At 38.6% G+C, this 26,369-nt stretch overlaps 1 protein-coding gene across 2 annotated transcripts in view; it reads right to left on the minus strand.

Annotated features, from left to right (window-relative positions):
• Positions 1–9,372: 9,372 nt before the first annotated feature.
• Positions 9,373–26,369, minus strand: part of GNPTAB (N-acetylglucosamine-1-phosphate transferase subunits alpha and beta) — a 65,640-nt gene continuing 48,643 nt past the window's right edge. For both annotated transcript variants that reach the window (XM_074940538.1, XM_074940530.1), the window contains exons 13-21: positions 25,186–26,312; positions 23,930–24,129; positions 23,228–23,447; positions 21,954–22,067; positions 19,703–19,788; positions 16,384–16,482; positions 13,357–13,524; positions 12,662–12,752; positions 9,373–11,228 (exon numbers count right to left, since the gene is read on the minus strand). In XM_074940538.1, the coding sequence (XP_074796639.1) occupies positions 11,151–11,228; positions 12,662–12,752; positions 13,357–13,524; positions 16,384–16,482; positions 19,703–19,788; positions 21,954–22,067; positions 23,228–23,447; positions 23,930–24,129; positions 25,186–26,312 (2,183 nt within the window). In that variant the 3' untranslated portion in view covers positions 9,373–11,150. The remainder of the gene's footprint in view (positions 11,229–12,661; positions 12,753–13,356; positions 13,525–16,383; positions 16,483–19,702; positions 19,789–21,953; positions 22,068–23,227; positions 23,448–23,929; positions 24,130–25,185; positions 26,313–26,369) is intronic.

Here is a 26,369-nt window from a genome sequence, read left to right on the forward strand (position 1 = left end):
TATGTGTATGCTAAAATGACACTAAAAACCTTTCTTAATGCTTTCTGTTCAAGAAAATAACATACAGATATAGTAAAATGTGTTAGAGTGCATGGCTGTACTAAATTACATGAGCAGCATCTGGCTGTGGAGGTATTTTAGCCCACAAGAAATTATTTTCAAGCCACCATTTCGGGTTCTTCTATGCATAAATGTGTTACGGTGATCTATACTTTTAAAAATTCCTTCAAAAAAAAAAAAAATCAAGCTGACTTCAAACGCCCACTGACTTCAAAAGAGGTTTGTTTGAGCTTCAAGTGCATATCCCATAAGAGCAACACTTACAGGTTCTGCAAGAAACAGAAGTGTAATACTAATAAAATGCATATATTAAATCCCTTGAAAATTACCTTTTTTTAAATAAAGGGAAATTAAATTCAAAAACATATGTTCATGCACATTAAGGTTGAGGATTCAAAAGTTAAGGTTCCCACAGCAATATCTCACACATGTAGAACTTCCTACTTCTGTTTTGGCTGTTAATTTTATATCTTCTGTTATACTTCCTGTTGAAAATATGTTTTATAATAAAACAAATAGATACTATGTGCAACATGGCCAAATTATACTGCTATAGGAATCTTAAAAGTTTGAAGATCAAACTTTCTGTGCTATGACTCAATTTCTATATTGTAAAATGTTTTATGGGTTTTTTTAAAAAGTATACTGTGTATGAAATTTTTTTTAAAACTTCCCATGATAGGGTTGCCAGTTTTGGTTGAATGTGACATAATCTTTAATGCCTGGAGACTCCAGGACAATCCTGGTGGGTTGGCAGCCCTATCCCATGATAAGAGACCCCCAAGAAATCATCTTAAAACACGAGAGAAAACTTTGGGACAAATCTGAAATTCTCAACTTGTCTTTTGGCTTTCAGGTGCCCAAGTTGACACGGGTAAGAAAAATCAGACAGATCAAGTAATGAGGCTTCTCGATGTGTGGGTCTGGTGCCAAAAACCTGGTCAGCTTATAGACTGCAACTGTGGGTGTTGTGGGGGTTCCTAAATCAGGATTTATATTTACTAGGGCTGTCAATTAATTGCAGTTAACTCACGCAATTAACTCAAAAAAATTAACTGCGATTAAAAAAATTAATCTTGATTAATCGCACTGTTAAATGATAGAATATCAATTGAAATTTATTAAATATTTTTGGATGTTTTTCTACATTTTCAAATATATTGATTTCTATTACAACACAGAATACTAAGTGTACAGTGCTCACTTTACATTATTATTTTTTATTACAAATATTTGCACTGTAAAAATGATAAATAGTATTTTTCAATTCACCTCATACAAGTACTGTAGTGCAATCTCTTGTGAAAGTGTAACTCACAAATGCAGATTTTTGTTTTGTTATATAACTGCACTCAAAAACAAAACAATGTAAAACTTTAGAGTCTACAAGTCCACTCAGTCTACTTCTTGTTCAGCCAATTGCTAAGACAAACAAGTTTGGTTACATTTACAGGAGATACTGCTGACTACTTCTTATTTACAATGTTACCTGTAAGTGAGATCAGGCATTCGTGTGGCACTTTTGTAGCCGGCTGTCAAGGTTCCTTCCCCACTCTGAACTCTAGGGTACAGATGTGGGGACCTGCATGAAAACCTCCTAAGCTTATCTTTACCAGCTTAGGTTAAAACTTCCCCAAGGTACAAACTATTTTACCTTTTGCCCTTGGACTTTATCGCTACCACCACTAAACGTCTAACAGGTATATAATTGGGAAAGAGCCCGTTTGGAAACGTCTTTCCCCCCAAAATCCTGGGGAAGGTTTGATAAAAATCCTCACCAATTTGCATAGGTGAACATGGACCCAAACCCTTGGAGCTTAAGAACAATGAAAAAGCATTCAGATTCTTAAAAGAAGAATTTTAATAGAAGAAAAAGTAAAAACAATCACCTCCGTAAAATCAGGATGGTAAATACCTTACAGGGTAATCAGATTCAAAACATAGAGAATCCCTCTAGGCAAAACCTTAAGTTACAAAAAGACACAAAAACAGGAATCTACATCCCATTCAGCACAGCTTATTTTCTCAGCCATTTAAAGGAATCAGAATCTAACGCATATCTAGCTAGATTACTTACTAAGTTCTAAGACTCCATTCCTGTTCTGTCCCCAGCAAAAGCATCTCACAGACAGAAAGAGCCTTTGTTTTCCCCCCCTCCAGCTTTTGAAAGTATCTTGTCTCCTCATTGGTCCTTTTGGTCAGGTGCCAGCGAGGTTATCCTAGCTTCTTAACCTTTTACAGGTGAAAGGGTTTTTCCTCTGGCCAGGAGGGATTTTTAAAGGTGTTTACCCTTCTCTTTATATTTATGATACCGGCGTTGCAAGGTATTTAGGTGCCAAATATGCTAAACATTCATACGTCCCTTCATGCATCGGCCACCATTCCAGAGGACATGCTTCCATGCTGATGACATTCATTAAAAAAAATAATGCATTAATTAAATTTATGACTGAACTCCTTGGGGGAGAACGGTCTGTCTCCTGTTCTGTTTTATCCACATTCTGCTATATATTTCATGTTATAGCAGTCTCAGATGATGACCCAGCACGTTTGTTTTAAGAACACTTTCACAGCAGATTTGACAAAACACAAAAAAGGTACTAATGTGAGATTTCTAAGGACAGATACAGCACTTGACCCAAGGTTTAAGAATCTGAAGTGCCTTCCAAAATCTGAGAGGGACAAGGTGTGAAGAATACTTTCAAGTGTCTTAAAAGATCAACACTCCGATGCGGAAACTACAGAACCCAAATCACCAAAAAAGAAAATCAACCTTCTGCTGGTGGCAACTGGCTCAGATGATGAAAATGAACATGCGTCAGTCCACCCTGCTTTGAACTGTTATCAAGCAGAACCCGTCATCAGCATGGACGCATGTCCTCTGGAATGGTAGTTGAAGCATGAAGGGACATATGAATCTTTAGCACATCTGGTACAAATATCTTGCAGCGCTGGCCACAACAGTGCCCTGCGAATGCCTGTTCTCACTTTCAGTTGACACTGTAAACAAGAAGCGGGCAACGTTATCTCCTGCAAATTGTAACCAAACTTGTTTGTCTGAGTGATTGGCAGAAGTAGGACTGACTGGACTTGTAGGGCCTAAAGTTTTACATTTTTTTATTTTTGAATGCGGTTACATTTTGTACATAATTCTACATTTGTAAGTTCAACTGTCATTATAAATGGATTGCACTACAGTACTTTCTATAAGTGAACTGAAATATACTATTTCTTTTGTTTTTTACAGTGCAAATATTTTGTAATCAAAAATAAATATAAAGTGAGCACTGTACACTTTGTATTCCGTGTTGTATTTGAAACTAATATATTTGAAAATGTAGAAAACATCCAAAATATTTAATTAAATGGTATTCTATTATTAACAGTGCAATTAATTCTTTTAATCATGCCATTAATCACCATACATTTTTTTAATTGCTTCATACACCTAATATGAAAAAAGAAAAGGAGTACTTGTGGCACCTTAGAGACTAACCAGTTTATTTGAGCATGAGCTTTCGTGAGCTACGGCTCACTTCATCGGATGCATAGCATATCGTGGAAACTGCAGAAGACATTATATACACACAGAGACCATGAAACAAAACTTCCTCCCACCCCACTCTCCTGCTGGTAACAGCTTATCTAAAGTGATCTTCAAGTAGGGCCATTTCCAGCACAAATCCAGGTTTTCTCACCCCCCCTCCCCCATTTGTGCTGGAAATGGCCCTACTTGAAGATCACTTTAGATAAGCTGTTACCAGCAGGAGAGTGGGGTGGGAGGAAGTTTTGTTTCATGGTCTCTGTGTGTATATAATGTCTTCTGCAGTTTCCACGATATGCTATGCATCCGATGAAGTGAGCCGTAGCTCACGAAAGCTCATGCTCAAATAAACTGGTTAGTCTCTAAGGTGCCACAAGTACTCCTTTTCTTTTTTCTTTTTACGAATACAGACTAACACGGCTGTTACTCATACACCTAATATGTAATGCTTTGTGCTCAAGGCCCCTCTGTGGGGCAGGAACGTCTCACTCCCTCCAGCTAAAGCAGTGGTTGTTCACAACCACACAGCGGCCGAATACGGACCACCATATGCTTTTGAACAGACCTCAAAATCTTTTTGTCTACTTATTATCATTATTATTTTATTTTCTCGGGCGTGCGGATCTTGACTTTGCCTTGATGAGAAATCTGGACCTTGACAAAAAATAATCGACTATCCCTGAGCTAAAGCGACCCCGCTCCCCTTATACAGCCCTGCCGCCCCCCCGTGACACAGTCACTGATCCAGGCACCTCAGTCTCACGTTCCCCCCAAAAGGTGGGGGGGGGGGAGTTGGGTCTTTATTTCTTGTGAATATTTCTCTCTCCGCCCAGAGCAGACTTGCAAGCCCGCGTGTGAGATTCCCGCCGCCCCGAGGGAGTCGCCCACTTCCACCTCAGCGCCGCACCCAGCGCCTGGCGGGGCCCCGCCCGCAGCAGCAGCAGCCCCAGCCGGGGGCGGTCGGCGGGTGGGCGGCTCCTGAGGGGCAAAGGAGGAAGCCGGGAGAGAGAAATGGTTCGGGGGGGGGGGGCACCTGCTCCTCGCCAGCCCGCTCAGCGGCTTCGTCCGGGGGGCTCCGGCCCCGAGACCGCGTCTCCCCGGCGCCCCTCACCGCACGGACCCAAAGCAGCCACCGCCGCCCCCTCCCGTCCCAACGCGCCCGGGCTGCACAGAGTCAGCCCGAGGCCGCGCGCGGCTGCGCCCGAGCGAGCCCCACCCCCGCCGCCGCCGCCGCCGCCAGGGAGAGGAGCCCCCGCGAGAAAAGCCGGGCTCGCCCCCTGCGGGAGGGGAAACTTCTGAGCCCCAGCGCGCCCCCCGCCAGAGCCCCTCACAGCCTAGCCTCATCCCTCCGCCCTGCTCCCGCCACAGCCCAGCCTCTCCACCACTACCCCCCACATCCACCCTGCTCCCCCCACAGCCCGGCCTCTCCACACACCCCCCACATCCACCCTGCTCCCCCCACAGCCCAGCCTCTCCACACACCCCCCACATCCACCCTGCTCCCCCCACAGCCCAGCCTCTCCACCCACAGCCACCCTGCTCCCCTTACAGCCCAGCCTCTCCACACACCCTCCACATCCACCCTGCTCCCCCCACATCCCAGCCTGTCCAACCCCCCCGATCCTGCCACCCACATCCACCCTGATCCCATCACAGCCCAGTCTCATCCATCTGCCCCACACTCAGATCCCCCACAGCCCAGCCTCTCCACCCTCCCTCCACATCCACCCTGATCCACTCAGAGCCCAGCCTGTCCATCCCCCATGATCCCTATAGCCCAGTCTCTCCATCGCCCCCACATCCACCTTAATCCCCTCAGAGCCCAACCTCTCCATCCCCATCCGCCGACCCCTTCAGATCCTAGCCTGTCCATCCCCCCACATCCACCCTGATCCCCCACAGTCCAGTTTCTCAATCCCCACCACACACCTCAAAGCCCAGCTTCTCTCCCCCCACCATCACCCAGATAAGCAGTACTGAACCCCTCCCTCTTTTACCACACACCTCCACAGTCATCAGCTCTAAACCAATTGGAGCAGGACAAAAACAACAGTAAGTGCCTTCCCTGCCCTAGCACAGAAACCTGGTCTCCCTCAACCCCCACTGGGCCACGCTCACTTTAGTGCTTAGGGCAGCTTTCACAATATAGTTGTGTCTCCCATAGCCAGTCACTCCTCCCTCTTCCCCCAAAAGGCAAAATCCTGGTGCTTCACCCCCCACCTGTGCCCTGTGTGCTCCAGCACATTGACTCACTCAAAGAACCTGGGTAAAGGGACTGAATAGCCCCCAAATCCTGTCTGATTCACATCCACCCACCCCAACACCACAGACCCTTTCACTCACCACAAGCTCTCATCTCCAGGCACCTATGCATCCACTTCTCCACTCATACGTATTCACCCACCCTCTCATGTATCCACATACATTTCACACACAGGGACCAAACCCACCTTCATGTATCCATATACATTTCACACACAGGGACCAAACCCACCTTCATTATCCTCCATGGGGTGTTTCTGCTTTCTGTGTTCGACAAAGTTCTGACCAATACTTGCCTTCTGCCACTGCTGTACATTGTGCTGGGCAATGGATGTTTGCCACCATCAATCTAAGAGGTGGCTGAATTTCAGAAGTAGTAAATATAATGTATACGGTAAATGTAAATTAATAGAAAAGATAGACTCCTTTCCTTGAAGGTCTAGAAAAGACACACCAAGCAAATACAGAACAAGACGATACACTAGTAGACACTAATCAACATCCAGAAATGTTTTATTGTACAATGCAACCATGCATAATTGATTTTGTAATAGCTTGAATTAGAAATGAATAAAAATAAGTATGTGATGTAAGTAGTTGAAGATCAACCAAGTGCAAAAATGGGATTTTAGTTATTCAGACAACTGAGAAGTTGGAAATCACAGTAAAAATAACAGGAAGAAGGATGATGTAATTTTTACAAAGGGAACTGTCAAAAAAGAGACATTTGTGGAGGACGCTGCATAGCACAAGTTTCTCTAAGTCCAAAAACGCTGCTCACATTTTTTTCTTTTACAGATGTATATTCTTTGGAAGATTAAGACCTTGTCTACACTGGGAGTTATTTTGGAATAGGTACTGCAGAGTATTCTGTGCAATAGGTATGCCCATCAAGTTCACAGTGTATAAAATCCTGAAGATTCAGTCCTTTCAGTTGTCCATGCATTCTTCAAGACAGGTTCACATCCTCTAACACGCTCTGCAATTTACTAAATCAGGGGTGGCCAACCTGTGGCTCCAAAACCACATGCGGCTCCTTGTATAGGCACCAACTCCAGGGCTAGAGCTACAAGCGCCAACTTTCCAATGTGCTGGGGGGTGCTCACTGCTCAACCCCTGGCTCTGCCACAGGCCCTGCCCCCACTCCACCCCTTCCCACCCCCTCCCTGAGCCTGCCATGCCCTCACTCCTCTCCCCCGCACCCCAGCCTCCTGCATGCCACAAAACAGCTGATCAGGAGGTGTGGGGAGGCGCTGATCAGGGGGCCTGCTGGTGGGCAGGAGGCACTGGGAGCTGGGGGGGAAGATGATGGGAGGCTGCTGACGTATTACTGTGGCTCTCTGGCAATGTACACTGGTAAATTCTGGCTCCTTCTCAGGCTCAGGTTGGCCACCCCTGTACTAAATAATAAGAATTTTCCTGGTTCCAGTGTCACTCTTTTTACTGGTGACATGAAATAAGAGAGTGCTCTTGCACAAATTTAGTTCCTTTTAGGGTCCTACTAGGTGTTACAGCTAATAAGGACATTATATTTTAGAAAGCCTGACAGGATCTTCAAGTTAACGGTTCTAAAACAATGACTATGTTAAATATTTAAAAACCCATGAAAGAAAGAAGAAAATGAGATTATCTTGTTTCTAGAGCTCAAGTGTCAGCAGCATTCTTTGCAAAAAACACATTTTTGGATTAACACTTAGGAAAAAAGATATCTGTAAAGTGATATTTCTATAGTTTTCAAACTGATTCAAAACCAGAATAATCAATTTAACAATGATTTTACAAAGGTATTTGAAAATCTACCTGAACCTATTTAATATTTCTTCCTTATTTAATACTTTATTTAACATCTCACTTCCTTAAATGTGGTTTCTAATGGAAACACACAGGACGCAATTTAGGAAGGTACTTAAACACCTGCCTACCATATGAGCCGTCCCTGTGACTTCAATATGATTATTCCTGTGCTCAAATATCTTGCTGAATCAGGGCCTTAGAGCCTGATCCAAAGCTCACAAGACAATTCAAAGACTTCCAGTAACTTACTGGGCTTTGAAACAGGCCCTAGAAACAGGCCCTTTGAGACACTAGGTAATAAAATGTTAAATGTATTAATACTTTGCTAAGGGTGAATAAGGAAAAGAGCTGACACCAAAATATTTTAAATGTAAACAATATTTTTAAAATGTGATTTATTTATAGATAATTTTTCAATTTTACTAATAATTTACTTGCTCTGTTCCAAAGGCACTCTCAAAGACAGTCTATCTCAGTATATTGAAATGGTATCTATCCTAGTTCTGTGAGAACATTTGTGCGGATGCAAGGGTTCACCCACACAGAGCTCCTTGCTGGACTGAGGCCTTAATAGCCTATTGTATAGTCATTTTTTAGCTTTATACTAGCAAATGTTACATTAATGTTCATGGTCAAATTGTTTGACGTCTCATATCTGAAGATTTATTTTTTGCCTCAAGTGACTCCTTGCTGACAAAGTTATGGACGACAGCCAAAAAACCCCTCAGCTAGAAGGTTATGACATGCATTTTACTACTTATGGACCAAATGCTAGAGATCATCTTTTTTGTTACAGTAAAAGTAATCCTCAACAGGTGATATTCACTAATTTTACTGCTGAAGACAGTGATGCAATTAAGAGGATCGAAAGCTTTAAGTGTAGCAAAGTTTTGAAAGTCCTTTCTCTCTGGACTTTAATATTGTTTCACATGCTAATTTCAGCATAAAATTTTCCTTTGATTTTAAGATCTATTGTATTTGAAACAGGTCACTTCAAAAGTAAATGTTTTTTAAATAAGATGACAAGATATGACCTTTGGGGCAAAAATGATATGAGTAAGCTGTCAGCTGCTGGCAGACATTATAGTGGTAGCATATTTCTGATATCCTGATTTATGAAGTGGCGATCATCATATGGCTCAGATCAATCATATTGCTTGTAACAACCATATTGAACAGAAAATTACAGAAAGTAATTTAAGATTTTATTTCTCTCAAATCATGTAATGAATCTATATGCTTCATCATCTGAATATGATCTCAATGAAGTTTTCACCTCTCCCAATTATTTTATCTAACTACATTACAATTACGTAAAAAATTCTAAAAAGTGAGCAAAAAGATAAAACATATTGTCAAGAACTTTTTATTTATCATTTGATTTCTACTCTCTGCTCTTTAACCTCATAGAAGATTAGAAATATTTTACTTCACTAGTTTTGTCCTTTCCAATTTATGAAATATTGGGGTAATATTTTCCTCCTACACCCAGTTTTTTTCACCTCTGCTTCCTTTCCTTCTTTTTGATATCACTGTCACAGACATTGACACAGATCTGGAAATAAATTTTGTCAGTTAATTTATGCTCTGTCTGCTGGCTGGCTGGCTATTGGTGCAATAAAACAAAATAATATGAACCTAGTTTTCAAAAGTGTTTGCTTAAACTACAGAAATGAATGGACATCCATGCACTGACATGCCATCTGTATATGGAAATTCATGATTTGCACATGTAACTTAGCCAAAAGTTTTGAAAAACTGGCCCTGTAGTTATTTTTCTTTAAATCATTTCTTGTACTCAAGTACTTTAAAAAAAAAAAATACAGTGCAGAATACTAAAACAATTTTAAGGTAGATCAAATTTTGGACTTAATCTACTTGATAGTGAGTGTCTTTTTGAAATAAAAAGTTTTAAAAATATAACTTTATTTCATCCTGGCTTTCCTGTAATTTCATTTGTTGAAGTATTCTACCATCCTTGACACTTCTGCCAAAATAGAAGACTTTGACAACTGAAAGTAGGGCAGATACAAACTGCTCATTTTATATGCTGTGTGTTTACTTTAGTATGTCACAGCATATTAAATACATCTGAGATCTTCTAGTATGAAATTCTAAAAAGAAAAATACAAATGCTTATATTTTAAAATGTTTAAAAATTAGATTCTATTTGGTTTAACAATCGGCATATACCCTGGATAATATGAAAACAAATTAGAGTTACCTTTGAATATTTCTAATGACAAGCAAAGTCTACGGGAATAATAGGTGCGAGTAATTTACTAAATTGGATGTATTTTCTTTTCCTCTAGAGCAAAAACAGAATTAACCAAAATAACTTCATTGTTTATCACAAGACTTTAGTTACTTTTAAAACAAACTGAATATCTTACAGCACACAATGTATTGTATACTTCATACTCCAATTACAAAATAATTAGTGAAGTGATTTTAGAAGACTACTGTTAATAACTATGATTGCAAGTACTCTGTCAAAAATATCTGCTTGAAAAAAGTGTCTCAGTATTGTCTCCCCCTTAAAAATCTTGCTATCCTGACACTGGTCTGAAAGTATGACAGGATTGCCCGTGCTTGTCCAAATTTTAAAACATTAATGCTTCATATGAGAATATAATTACCAAATTCAGAAATGAAACATCGCTCTAATACAATGCAACATTAAAACAATATATTACTCATTCATATGGTGAGGCACTTTTGCTCGTATATTTACAATGCTTGTAAAATAATAACATCCTAGTCACTTTTACTTGACTGTAGCTCTCTTTTTGTAATTAGGCCTACAAACAATACCACAGTATTCCTGGCAATTTAATGAATTAGGTGAGAAATAAAATCTTTAAAATAATAGTAGTTTGATTCTTGATGATATCATTAGGATATGTATCATCCAATTCCTCATTAGAGACCACCAATTTGAGGTTGCATTGTTGCTATATTTAAACAATGTAAATGTCATTAAATGTAGACTATATCTAATTGGGAAATTAAGCAATTATCCTCTGTTTTACTTCTAAAACTGGAAAAGCAGCATCAACACAATGTATTGATTAATTCAGCAATCTGCAAAATGCTTTGGAATGCAAGGTCAGGGATATCTTTCTAGTTAATCCTGAACAGTTAAACTTTCCAACATTTTACTTAGTTGGCAAAGTCCACTGCTTTAAATGCAGTTAGGTTCATTTCAGTAACCCTTTTTATAAAAAGGATAACATATCCGTGAGCTAATGCTTATAGAGTAAAACCAGTTGAGAACTGCCAATGCCCACTCCTTCTAACTTCCCCCCGTCTCATAACTTCAGGAGCTTGGGTGTTACACGCAGCGCCATGAAGGCTATAAATTATGGATATTTGACTTTTTTTCTTCATGTCAAACTAGCTAAATGTTACATCATAAAGACACTTCTCCAGTAACAATTTTAAATGCTTATTACATCTTGAGGTAGACTGATTTCGAAGCAAAGCTCTTCTACACCTTGATTCGCTCAGGACCGACTTCCTTTTGGACCCTCCTCCTCGGAAAAAGCTTTCGTTTAAGTGCAATTAGCTGAAAAGTTAAAAAAATAATTAATATTTAGTTCTCCCAAGCATCAAAGGGGAACAGGTCATCAAATTTTCTTCCCACAAACCCCATAAAACCTTGACCATTTCATAGCAATCAAGTATAAAAGACTATACCCTCAATTTTTTCACTACACAAGAGGAAGGGAGCAATTACTCAAACTCTCTTCTATTAGGCTTAGGTGTCTCTATTAGATTTGTCAATGTCTGGGTCAAGAACACTGGAACAATAGTGAGTGATTATTTCCAAGACTTATAAATATACTAAATCTGAAAGTGCATATTTTAACTAGCTTAATAAAATAACTGGGCACAATTAATTACAAGAGGATTACCACAAATCTGTCTGTACTTAAATATAAAATTTAGAGCTTTAGTCCTTTCACTAAATTAATTATACCTTCGAAGCCAAGTTTTTATACAGCAGGAGTTTCCATTAGCTAAAAAAGCTGCAAACTGGGAGAGTTGGGGAGGGGCAGCACACACAAGAGCTGTAGGTGACTTTTTTTTTTAATAGGACTAAATAAAAATATAATGGGCAAGTTTTCAAAAATCACACACTCCTCATCAGATCATGGAAAGAGTGAACAAGATTAACATAGCAGCATAGAACAGATACACAGGAAAAGAAATTGGACAACAGCATGGTTCATTTATTTTTTTCCATCAAATACAAACACTACAATAGAAATAAGGTTTATCAACAGGAAACATAACAGGCAAACATAATTTTCAGTGATAAGTTTGTTATCTAAGGCCCTGATCATGCAAACAAAAATATGTGATTAGTTCCACTGACTATGTTTGAGTTCAAAGGGACTACCCATGTGCATAAAATAATTCTCATGCCTAAGGGTTTGGCAAACTGGAGACATTTTCTTTTGGGACCTAGTCCAAAGTCCACTGAAGTCAACAGGAGTCTTTCTAATGACTTCTTCAGTGGGCTTTGGATCAGATGCTTTCTGCCCTAAGTTGGATACTGTCTGGACCAGCTGATCAGTATTTAATCAGTTTTTCCTAGTGTTATCTTACTTTGCTTTTGATTGATAGAAATATTTACAGGCTAGGATTTTCAAAAGTGACTGGTGATTTTGAGGACCCGAACTGACACACCCTAAATGGACCCGATTTTCAAAAGGTGCTCAGCACCCACCCTTTGAAAGTCAGGATCCTTTAAGGACTCGCAAGTAAGTCACCTGAAAAATGAGGCACCCCATATTCACGAATCACTTCTGAAAACTTTGGTTAAGGTGTCTTCCTTCCTTTATTGTTCCAAAACTTCTTTACTACATGTGTTTTATATGCCACGAAACAGTACTTCAGCTATTGCTCAAAACCCCTAAAAAAATTAATTCATTTTATAGAGACGACACTGTATACTACTAAAGTTGTGTATTTGGATGAAATTGTAACTTTTACCTGTTCAGCAAAAAATGAGATGACCGTAAACACAATCAATGTCACTAACACACAATGAGTCCAAAATTTTAGCTTGTCTCGGTATGCTCTCCTGTACAAAAATGGAAACAGAGTTTTATATATTAATGTTTGTACCTTTGCACTGACATATCATAAAGTTCCTAACATTCCATTGAATAAAAATATCCAGATAAAGAGAAAAAAATATGCACTATTTTGTAACAATTTACCCCTGTATAACTTGGTTTAAAAAGCAAAATGGTTATTTGTAAGGTACATCATAAGGTCTGCACATATTTATCATAACAACTCTTTTCGGTTCCAGTGAACTGTTTTAGTAGCATGCTGGAACAGCTCTTGGGCCCACTCCACAGTATATAGTTTCAAATGTAAGGCCGCTGTGTTTAAACATGGTTTAAACTCAATTGTAGCTAAAACTGGATTTCTAACAGCATTTCATCATGCTCTAAACCAAGTGTTTTTCAACACTGGGTTGTCAGAATGTGCTAAAGGGTCACATGTGAGGCCTGCGGAGGGGGAAATTCGGGGGAGAGCAGCAATGTGGAAGGCCCTGGGGAGGCAGCTGCAGAGCCTGTCCAGCACTCACCCCTCAGCAGCTGCTCTATACATTGAGTTAGATGCTGATACAACACAATAGCTCACACAGAATGTGGAAGAGAATCTGTAAAATTTACCATTCCTGAAGCTCATGCATATGAAGGAAGCGGTTCCGATATTCTCTTGGCAGCTCAAACTGAGACGGTATGGGAAACATTGATTCATAAAAATCCCGAAGCACTGCCTTCACTGTCTGAGCATCCTTATGATTATGATCAATGTTGTCATTTAGGCAAACAAATTTTCTAGAAAAATGAAGAGTCAATGTTAGGATATTTCTTTTAGTATGATAACAAAGCTATTTGCAAACTGTATTTTTGGTGGATATAGATATACTCGAATACAGGTAACAGCACTCCTTATCTTTGCATTATCTGATTAATTTTCCAGGTGTTAGGAGTCAAGGCCTTCCTCATCCACTGAGCACGTAGGGTGGCAAGAAGTCCCAATATCTGTTGTACCTAACAACATATTACATTTGCATCTGTCCTGTACCATGCGTCTATGTGCACCACTGCCCTCTAATGGAATTAATAGCAGATGTTTAAGAGTGAGTCATCTCACAGCCCTCTGTTGATTATAAAGATCGCAGAGAACAGAAGCCCCAAATTACAACACTAGCAAGATAGTTTCATGGGTCACTTGTAATTCATGTTATTTTCTCAATATTATAAATGATAGATTGATTTGTATTGTATTAGGTGCTGCAGCACAATACTAATAGTTAAACCATTTATATTGCATTTTTCAGAGGCTCTCATGTGAAGCAAAGGAAAGAAGTTTTACTGAGGGCAAAATTTGGCCCGAATAACCTTTACTGGTGATGACGACACATAAGCCAGACAGAACATAACTTGACTTACAGACCCCAGGCTGAGCTTAAAGGTTTGGTAGTCAGAAAAAACTCCCACACTTTTACTGGTAAACTGTGTAACTCAAAATCTCATCTCGCTCACCAACAGAAGTTGGTCCAGTAAAAGATATTACCTCACACACCTTGTCTCTAGAATGTATATGAAAATCACCAATAAACCAGGATCCCCACAATGCCTCTTGTATAGAGTCCAAATAGAAAGACATTGAGATCTAGGTAGTGCGATTTGTTGTAACTGAAACAGCATATAGTCTGCCTGACAGCTGTGTATCCTTGGCCACTCTGAGGTGGTGTTTGGCAGCAAAATGCCCTTTCCTACATATGGGCAAGGTTTTGTGCCCTATTTATATTGCAAGACAAAAGAGCCTTACTTTTTCCCCAGAGAAAGAAATCATATCTGGTAACATATGCCTGGTAACTGCTAACCTTTGTGAAGAAATGGGCTCAGTCAGCTGCTGTACAGTATAATGTGTCCTTTCAAATAGCGGAGAAAATAATATTTTGCATGTATTTAGCACCTGGCCTTCCAAAAGATCTAAAAATGGTTCACCAGCTACCTACGTAAAGCTTAACTGTCACCATGCTACTCTCTCTGGGGTGAAGGACACAGTCTACCTAGATCTTTATATTCTGCCCATTACCTTAGAATCTGTGTGGCAACCAGGACAACTGGCACACATTGCTCTACACAACAGCGTGCAGAAGAGAGATTTTGTCTTAGTAGAATTAAGTAAATCAAATGGATATTTAATATCCAACAAGATCAGAAAGCACCTCTGTTTTCAAGGTTTTGTCCAACAGACTGTCGGACAGCAAACAATGGAATTTTATTCATTTTCTTCACAAGATGGAAGGACTAGTTCAATTCTTTCAGGATTTGAAAGGGCAGGTCCAATAGTTCTGGGTATTCCAAAACTGATGCCTAGACCACAAAGCTCTCCCTTGCTTGGAACACTTTGTGAAAACCTTTTACATGGATCAGTAAATAAGCAAAAAATAATACTCTGAAGTCATCAGATGAAAAGCACTGGATAAGGCTTTACAAAGTTGGGTAAGTATCACATTTTACACCTGAGGAAAGAAGGACAAGGAGAAGTTAAGTGAGTTGCCCAAGCTCCCACACTGAATCAGTGGACAAGCTGCGACTACAACTCAATTCTTTTGACTCCGCATATCCTACTCTAATATAGAATGCTGTCTGCAAGTTACTCCAGAAGTGTAAGAGCAAAGGGGGAACTCTAGGTTAAGATTCAACATTTCTATTTTCTTTCCACTCCTTGCAGAGTTAACTATAATTGAAGGTATGTCTACACAGCGAGCAGCAACCCGTAACAGGGACTCTCAGAGCACGGGCTCACAAGGCTCATGCTATGGTGCTACAAATAACTGAGTAGACGTTGCGGCTCCGGCTGGAGTTTGGGCTTTGAAGCCCATCTTCCTCTCTAGGCTTCAGAGTCCAAGCTCCAGCCAGAGCTGCAACATCTACATAGCTATTTGTATTGCCATAGTGCAAGCCTGAGTCTGTCAACCAGGGCTCAGAGACTTGCTGCCACAGGCTGTGTAGAAATATCCTTAGATGGTGGGTAGGTGGGGCAGAATATTTGACACTATATACAAAGTAAATCAGCATGCTGATTTGGTAACAAAGGATCTTTCAAAAATGTTTAGACAAATGCCTACATACTGTAATATTCAGTGTCTTCCAATGTTTCATATATCATTTAAATATTATATGTACAAAACAGATCACAAAGTGGCCAATTCTTTAAAGCCTGTGATATGATGTTTGTGATCTGTAGAATCCTATTTAAGATTAAACTCTCAGCAGCAGCTGCTGAAGTTTTCTGCAAATTTCCAATGGTTTTATAAATATAAAAATTTAGCAATGGTTAATGAAAAAGTCAGAAACACATGTTATTCTGCATGACCGCATGAAAGTTCTTCACAATTTTCATCATGTTTTCTAGAATATTCAACACTTCTAGTTCATTACAAATATGAAAATTATGTGGCAGAAAAAGTATGGAGTGAAAATAAGTTGCAGTGCTAGTGACAGAATAGTTTTTATTTATGATTAAGACTGCAACCTGATGTTTAAAAAGTAATTTTTACTCACAATTGCCTTACACCTAATAAATATTAGTAAAAGCACCCTATAAAATGAGATGTTTGAAGCTGTCTCAAGGGAAAATAAAGCAATCTCAAATCATAGAAAACAATTAATGTGTACCTGGGATTTTTTCTTATATCATCTAGCTGGCCAACTACATGAGAAACGTTGGTGCGGATCATTTTGAAAGCAATTTCTTCTTCTCCCATGATTTCAAACCTTAGTATTATTAAAACAATTTTTAGATTAGCATAACAGCATGAGTCAGGCATTACAAACATGACATTCTTCAAATTAAATGTCTTATTGCTGCACTGCTCTACACCTGATTGTCCTTCCCCCCCGCCCAGAGTTGTTTAAAATTTGGTTCATCTCTCAACATATTTACTCAAGGAAGCTAACTCACTACAACTGGTGCTCTTACACAAAATCTCTTTTCTGTACATTTTAAAAAAAATTGTTATTAACCTGTTGGAAAATTAAGACCTGAATTCTCATACTCACATTGGTTAACTAGTGGTCTCAAAGGAAGAATGTTAATGAGACTTCCTGTAAACTATGTAAGCCTCTACTATTTACAAAGTATGCTTTATTATGTTTGTATCACATATTCTTAAAACCAATCTCTCTCAATCCCTCCCCTGCCCCTTCACTCCCCACTCTGAAAGTCTGAAGGGAAAAAAAAGAAGTATTTTAATTAGAGAGGACTATAATTAGGATTAGGATAAAACTCTAATCTTACAACCAATTCCTGAAAAGATTCACACAACTGTTTAACTTGACAAAGGTGCATAAGTCTTTGCGAGATGTGGGCCTTACAGTTAAATGCAATAAATTACAAATATTGACAAAGCAGTAGATGTATGAAGTGTAAAGTCTCGGAAAGAAATCTATAGGCTAAAAGTGCCTTTGATGCCGTGCTCAACTGTCCCACAAAAGTTGCCATTCCTTTTTTCAAGCTGCCCCATATGTGTGGAACATTTTTCTTATTTTGTCAGGCCAGGCCACTACCACCTCCTCATTTAAATCCCTCCTTTTAACAATGTCCACAACACCAAGTAAGCCAATTACAATCACTGTATCTTATATTAAAAATTAATAAAACCACCAAGATGAGCCTTAAACTGAGTAACATAATTTAAGTGAAATCTCCCCACTGTATTATCCCCTGAATGCATCCGATGAAGTGAGCTGTAGCTCACGAAAGCTTATGCTCAAATAAATTTGTTAGTCTCTAAGGTGCCAAAAGTCCTCCTTTTCTTTTTGCGAATACAGACTAACACGGCTGCTACTCTGAAACCTATAATTAATTATATTGTGCCTCATCTTTCCTTGCCTCATTCTCTCCCTATTGTGTTTGTCACCTCATCTGTTGTGCCATGTCTAAAATCAGACTGTAAGCTCTTTGGGGCAGTGGCTTGTTTATGATCTCTGCCAAGCATTTAGGGCACTTTGAGATGTCATTAAATAAATAAATGGCCAAGTCCTGGACCAAGCAGCATCTGTGACCCAAGCCTTCAGCAGTTCTATAATACAGTAGAACCTCAGCATTATGAACACCTTGGGAATGGAGGTTGTTCTTAACTGTGAAATATTCATACCTCTGAACAAAACGTTATGGTTGTTCTTTCAAAAGTTTACAACTGAAAATTTACTTAATACAGCTGTACTATGCTAAGAAAAATGCTGCTTTTAAGCATCTTAATTTAAATGAAACAAGCACAGAAACAGTTTCCTTACCTTGTCAAATCTTCTTTTTAAACTTTCCCTTTATTTTTTAGTAGTTTACATTTAACACAGTACTGTATTGTATTTGTTTTTTGTGTGGCTCAGCTGCTGCCTGATTGCATACTTCCAATTCCAAATGAGGTGTGGGGTTGACTGGTCAGTTCGTAACTTTTAGATTCTACAGTACTGCTAGATTCTGTAGCCACTTAGGCAATGGGAGACAAGTTTCAGTGGCCTTCCAAACAGCTCTCCCACCTTGGAAAAGGAGTCTGATTGTCGAGCCCATCTGGCATATGTGGCATTGTGGAAATGAGATCATGAGTTCCATCCCGGCTGAAGGGCCACCAAAGAAACTAAACAGGCTGTGCGGCTAGTCATTTTCCCTGGCTATTAGATCTGACAGAGCTCTGAGCTCAAGTGCTTAGACAGATTCCCAGCACACACAGGGCAGGACAACAACGACCCCTCTCTAATCCAACAGAAGAATCCCATTCTCAATTCTCAACACACCTATTTCCTTGCAAGAAATGCACAAGGCAGCTAGGGCTACAGTAGCTTTCCTTTCCCCAGCAGAATGAGGAAATATGAGACTGGGATCCCCTCTCAAGCAGATTAACATATACCACAGGCAAAGTAGAGGAAGATTCCTTCTGCACTCTTTTATGCCTGCACCCTTTTATGCCAGCAGTCCTTAGTATCAGTCTGTGCTGCATGCAGTTAATTTACATAGCCATCTGGAGCTATTGTACTCCTTACAGTTACATAAACTAGGGCCAGGATTTGGCCCAAGGAAAGGAATTGAGGTGAAATAATAGTGATCATTCTCTGAAATACATGCAATATGAAAAATGTTTAGGCTACCAAAAGTGTATTATCACTGAAATTAAAAAATAACATATCCTTTTTGGTGGTGAAACATAAAACATAAGTAGCTATCTCAGCATCGCATTAATAATTCCTAAAAGCCTAGTGCTGCAAAAACTGAAATCTAAAAAGCAACCAACGTTTGAAGATTGGAGCCTTGGCCACCAGGAAAAGAGTTGAATGCTGTAACAGAAATACCCAAGAAAAATTCTCAGAGATTCTCAGATGCTTTCCTGGAAGTATCTGAATGATACTATTAAATGCATCGGACTCCCCCTCCAGCCGTCTCCCCCTCTGCCCACTTCCTTCCCTCTTCTTTTCTTTCCCCGTCCTCTGAAGTTTGCTTCGGTTCTTTATATTATTCTAATAAATTTTCTTCTTCAATTTCTCTGTACATAAAATAAGGATAAGGCCAAATAAGATTTAAAACTAATTGGATTTGTATAAACAATTTTTGTCTGTTTGTAAACTGTGTAATACAAGTATAAATTAGTTATTTTAAACATTCCTTTTACATATAATTAAATGTCTCCAGTATGGTGAAGGTTAGGTAGCAAATGGTTAACACATTATTAGAAGTTTATGTATAATTTGTTATGTTTCATTTGTGTATGTATAAAAATAAAGAAATAAAATTTAATAAAAAGCTAACAGAAAAAAATAAGTAGTTATTAATTCTGTTTTTATTTCTGTTCAAGTACCACTAATAGGAAGCTTTGGATTAAATTTATTTTAACATGTACAGCGCAGTCTATGATCAATTATGCATTTTCACCTCTCATCTTATTACTATGTGTTTACAAATATTATACAAACAATTATAAAAAATAAAAATAATATAACATACCTATATTTGTTTTTGTCCTTGTATGCCTTACGAATTCTGTCAGTCACAGGTTTACAGTTGGTTACCAAATTTTTAGTCACTGGAGGCTGTAAGAAAATACAACTGGGGTAAACAACATCCTTGCATAACTGCTCTATAAACTATATTATTAAAAGTCTCCTGGAAAGAAATGCATTATAAAAAGAACAGAGTTCTACAATCTCCAGAGAACTATACAAAACTTTGCTCCTAGGATGAAAATGAGAAACAATCAGTTTGGTTAGAAAAAGAAGGGACGTTGGTGCATTCTAATATTAGTATTTGTTATACTTTCTATTTACAAAAAGAAAAGGAGTACTTGTGGCACCTTAGAGACTAACCAATTTATCTGAGCATAAGCTTTCGTGAGCTACAGCTCACTTCATCAGTTGCATCCGATGAAGTGAGCTGTAGCTCACGAAAGCTTATGCTCAAATAAATTGGTTAGTCTCTAAGGTGCCACAAGTACTCCTTTTCTTTTTGCGAATACAGACTAACACGGCTGCTACTCTGAAAACTTTCTATTTAGCTTCTGCATTCCATCTCTAATACAATATTCACTAGTTGAAGCAGGTTGGACAGCTGATTTTGGCATTCCTGATGCAAGCCAGTCAATGCCAACTAGTAAAATTGGACAGGCAAGCGCTAAAGAACAGCTGATGGGTATTAAGCTTATTATTCCTAGTCTGAACTATGTGGAAACAACAATTCTGGGAACCAAATCTCTATTCCCAAGGGAAGTTTTCTACAGTGCTACACTGATTCCTACAAATTTAGCCCTTGCAACCCAGAAAAGTAAAAATAAATTCTGCCTCTGTGCTAAAAACAAACACTGTTATGTCACTATTTGAAGTGGACTTAGAAATGATAATGTTAGTACTCATGATTAGTGCCTAGATTAGTAACAGTTTATTAGCACTCCAAAGAGATTAAAATAATTTAAAATTGTTCCTAACTATTCAGACTTACTTTTAACTCTATCCCAAGTAAAGTTTATTGCCTCTCCTCAAAGTTTCACTTTACTGACAAACCTAGACTGAACCATTGCATAGTTTTGCAAACTTCACTCAGATGATCACAAAGGTGTGAATACCACAAAAGACAATGAGGTAATCTGGACTGCAACGTGTTGAATATCTGGAGCATTCCCAAATATACATTTACATTTCATCAGACCAGGTTGATGCGGTTGATCAGTATTCCGATTCTTGCTGAAGAAACAACTGCCAAGAACCAGCTCCTTTAGGACAGCCTGGTTCCCTTGGTACATAAATTCATGTATTTTAAAGGACTGTCATTGGAAGTAATTATTCTGTGCTCCATGATTTTCTCTGCCTAACAAGTTCATTTCTGAGTACAATGTACCACAAAGTATTGGTTTGAACCTATAAAGCCTTAAGGCCCCAATTTAGCAAAGCACTAGAGTACATTTTTCAAAAGCAACCTAATGACTTCATAACCTAATGGCATATCTACACTACAAAACATCTGCCAGCATCATTATGTCAGTCAAGGGTGTGAAGAGGTGTGATCACTGTCCTACATAGCTGTGCCAAAAAAAGCCTCTAGTATAGATCAGCTTATATGGGCAAACTGCAATTTTACTGGCATACCTCATTTAACTAAGGGGTATGGAATAAACACCAGCAAAAGATGAATTCACACTAGGAGCACTTTGCCACTATAGTACACTAGTACACCTAACCAGCAAAGCAAGTAGACATGCCCCAAGTCCCATTTTCAAAAGTGATTCAGGCACTGGAAGCCTAAACCACATTAAAAGTCAATTGGAGTTACTCAAAAGTATCAGAATTATGAGGAAAGCATCTCAAGACTAGGTACACACAGAGCTAATCTCTTCACCAAATTGGAGAAATTCCAGATCAAGACTTGCATAGTGCCATCCAAACCCTCAGATAAATGAGGACAGTGCATATTGCCTCTCTGGTTCAACATGCTGAACTACATTTCAAGTTTTGAAAAAAAGGACAACCTTATAAATGTCACGTATGTGAAAATTTGCATTCTTTACTTTTGTGGACAATATTTCTTGACCTTAACAACTAGAAGTGTGGTTTATAACAGTTTTACACCTAACATAAGAAATCTGCATACATGCTATATTTTTTTGTGAATTATTCTTAAAATTGCGCAGGGAAAACAACCAATTCAGTAGATACAAGCTCAGGAAATGAGACAAAATGTACATCTTTTAGGCTAAATATTTTCTTACCAGATTGGGATCATAATAAGATTCCTGAGTTGGAGGAATGACATTAATCTGAGTGATGTTGGAAGGAAGTGCTTTAGAGCAATTTATCAGCATTTGCTCCAGACTTGTCAAATCCTGCCAGAAGGAGGAAAGAAATAAATCCATTACATATTTTCTCACTAACATGGTTCTATAATTATACTATATTCCTTCTGTATTCAGAATGTCTAAAAGTACCTTTAAAATATTAGCTACAAAATGTATTGGACTAGTTTTGCACAAAATCAAATATAGGCTATACCCCAAATATATACCCCATATAGGCTATTATTCAGCAAGGTATTAAGTACGAGTCTCATTAAAGTCAATGGAGCTGCTCACCTATGTAAGGTCAAGCATATGCTTAAATACTTGGCTGAATCAGGGCCACAGAGGCACAACCAAAGCAAAGGAATTGCCCTTTCCATTTGAACATCAATAAAATTGCACTATTGATGATTTCATGTAAATTTCAAAATTTGAAATAACTTATTAAGTTATTTAACAATGGGGAGGAGAGGAGGGAAGAATTGGAGAGAGAGGAAAAATGGTCTTCTCATTAAAGCACTGGCCTGGAACACAGGAGTTCTGACTCTAGCTCTAGGTCTGTCACTGACTTCCTGCATCATCTTTGGGGCAAGTCACTTACCTGCGTTGTGCCTCAGCTCCCTATCTGTACAGTGGAGATAATACACATTGTCTGTTTGTGTCTTTAGAATTCAAGCCCTTCAGGGCAGAGACTGTCTTTTTTTGTTTGTACAGTGGCCAGCACAATGGGGTCTTAGGGTGCTATCTTATTAGAAATATATACTATTACACTACTTCCTTTCTCTCACCACTCCACCTGCCTTGTCTGTTTAGCTGCAAGTTCTTCAGGGCAGGGACTCGCTCTTACTATGCATATGCACTGAGCCTAGGACAATGGGGCCACAATCCTGGTTAGGACCTTTAGGCACTACCATAATATAAACAAATACTAAGTCATTTAACATTTTATTTTATATTATGTTCAAACCAAATGCCTTACTGAACTCAGAAGAAAACAGACTGCTCTTCTACTACAGCTAAAACATTAGTAATAGTTTCCCTGAATGTTATTTAAAAAAAAAAAAAAGGTAGCACATATTAAACTTCCATTGTATGTTTAAGATTTAAGAATTGCCTTATGTTGCAGTGTTTGTTTTCTCTTGCGATAATGATCATATTGAATTTTACAGCTAAAGTAACAACAAAAATGGTTTCTGAAGAAAATGTACCTGCAAACTTAAGGGCAGTTCATGAATTCTTGTAGCCAATGTGCGAATCTCTCTGTCAGACAAAATGCCTGACTGATCTGTATCAACTTCATCAAAAACCTGGGAAATATTCAGTGGCTGAACTGCACTCATGAGGTAATAGAAATATGAAAAAGCAAACTGCATATCTTCCGAGTGTCTCACTTTGTGAAATGAGGTCTTGTCAAATTCCTCAGGAAACCTGTCCAGATACAATACAAATCAATTCACTACTTTGCCACCTTAAAGTGAAACATTCCTTACTGAAGAAAAGTACCTCATCTAAAGTTCAAAAAGTTCTCCAAAGACTACTTATTTTAACACTGTTGTCCTAATGAGGGAATAATTCTCTCTCCCCCCTGCAAAATACAAGTTTAAGGAGCAGTCAGGCTCAACCCATAGACAGGTTTCAGAGTAGCAGCCGTGTTAGTCTCTATTCGCAAAAAGAAAAGGAGTACTTGTGGCACCTTAGAGACTAACAAATTTATTTGAGCATTATTACAGCTCACAAAAGCTTATGCTCAATAAATTGTTAGTCTCTAAGGTGCCACAAGTACTCCTTTTCTTTTAACCCATAGACAGTCAATCATCAACACAAAGCTATAAATTCAAGGGAGCAGACACAGAAGATAGAATTACAACAGCTCTGGAGTTTCACCTTATTTCAAACAAAGGCATACTCACATATCTTGTAGTTCTTGCATAACAATGCGGTCAATCATATGAGGCATGTGAGCAGGGACTTTCCGAGATGTAAATCCAAATTTGCTGTTTAGAAGTTTATTTACATATCGGAGGGAATCAGCAAATGTATCTTTCAACTGCCTGCCAATTCGTTTACCATCAGTAAAGTAAGACATTTCCTTAATTAATGCCTCTTCTTCCTAACAAAATGATAGGCATAACCCAGGGTTACATTATTAGAGATCCTAACACACATGCATGTTGATAATTCCAATGAAGTACTAAGCGCTTTTCTATATTTGTAAAACTGTAAGAAGTGTCAAATGTTTTTGCTCAAACAGTTGAGTTCTCTTTTTTTTACAGTGACAGTTTAGGCCTGAAATGTGACCTTCCTTAAAACTCTCATGCACCAACAGGAAATGACATATGGAACCTCATTTAATTTGTTAAATTTTAATAGAAAAGCCATTATTTGTTGCAGGACGTGTATGTAATATTGCATTCCCTTTGATGGCTACGCACGTACAATTAACAAAATCATGTCTCTGGAGTATGGATTCTGTGTAGAAGGAACCTTCAATCAAAGATTAAATTTAAAGAGTTAAAATATCTTACATTTTAAATGGAGCACCTCTAGTACTTGAAAGCAATTAGGAGCAACCTCTGTCAAATGACTCTGTGTGTTCTACCTTCTTCCATTCTAGAGATTCCCAGAACAAATTTTTTGGGCTAGACATCTGGGAAGGATTTCCTCCTGTATTCACTTGATCTGTTCCTATAAGTTTTTGTTGGCATAATAAAACAGACACTTAACTTACCTTTTAGACCCAAAAATATAGATGGAATTTTTTAAAGATTGGATTTATACAAAAAATAAAATTTTGTATGTATATACAAATCTACATGAGAACTAATTTAAACCTTCCTTTGCAGTGCTGTAAACCTGAACAACTGCATTGTGCCAGTGCAAGAAAACTAGACTGCAAAACTGACTAAAACCCAACTAGAGAGAAAAAGTGAACTTGGACAATTCTTTCATCACCCACGGAGAAGCGCAGAACGTAAATGAACAGTGAAAATAACTAAAAGTAAAACAGATTTTAAAAATATCTCTGGGGTTTTCAGAATTTGCCACATAAGCAAAGAATGTTTCACTGTGATTTTCACCTTAATTGTATTCCATTAAATTATGCATAAAGCAAAGATGACAAATTTTCTGAAGTGATATATTTTGTGTTATGCATTAGGATACTCACATCAAGAAGATCTTGGAAATACTTATTTTTTTCCCATGGCAAAAAGCCTTGATCACTTCCAGTGTAATATTGAAGTTTCCTTCCTGGCAACACTTTGCTGCCTGCTGTATCTACGTTGGCATGCGGCTTGTTTATTTCCATTTCCTCTTTTTTCTCTTCCACAGTCTCCACATTTCCAATATCTTTCGACTTATGGGTTTCTTTTGGTATGAGTGCATTCAGTATTTTCTCTCGAGATCCATTTTTATTTCCCATGTTCTGGATTACAGGCATGGATTCAGAAATTGATTTTAAAGGAAACTGCCTGTTTACCTTCATTGTCACAACAGTACTCTTTGTAGCTACTGACTTTGAAGGAACTGCTTCATGTTTTTTTGTTACAGCTTCTCTTTTGCCACCGATTAAATCTTTATCAGGCTTGTGCCAACTGGTAAGGTTCTTTTGTTCTTTTACATCATCATAGATACCTTTCCTTTCCATGTCTGGCATCTTCTTTGTTTTTGTCATTGTAGGTAACATTTGGAAAGATCTCAGAAGAGCAGCCTTTGATAGATTATAACCTTTATGAGTGATATCCCCATTTTCTAGCTTTAAATCCAGGTTCCACAGAGCCAACCGAACATCTTCAGGGAGGAAAGACACATTTACTGCTGGCATTACCACGCCTTCAAGAAAACTCTCCTTTGTGTTATTTGGACGTTTCCTGACTCTTGGAAAACGTTCTTCTTCAGGAATATCCTCAAAAATCATTTCAGCTTCTGATACTGAAGGTGTAATTTTAATGAAAGTGTCCGATTTCTGGGTGGAAGTTGTGTTCAATTTTGGTTCCTCTCTGGTATCAACCTCAACAGCTATCTGCATTTTAAACTCTTCATCATTTTTATCTTGAAATGTAAGATTAAAATAGATCACAGTTGCATTCATTCCACTGTGCATTACCAGGTGGATAGTCTTCCACTTGTTGGCAACAGAAGCATGACGTATAATTGGATTATCGCTATAAGCACCCTCAGTTCCTTTCTTGGCTATTTCAGCAAAGCTGAAATAGGGCAAATATTCACCTTTTGGAATAATGTACTGGGTTTGATTCTGCTGGAGAGTCACCTTGTACAACTCGTCAAAGTGATCTGGAAAAACAAAGAATTAATATTTTATCACCCTGTCACTTTTCTTCAATCCCGTTT

The sequence above is a fragment of the Natator depressus genome, chromosome 1, assembly GCF_965152275.1.
Source record: "Natator depressus isolate rNatDep1 chromosome 1, rNatDep2.hap1, whole genome shotgun sequence".
In the NCBI taxonomy this organism is placed as follows: Eukaryota; Metazoa; Chordata; order Testudines; family Cheloniidae; genus Natator; species Natator depressus.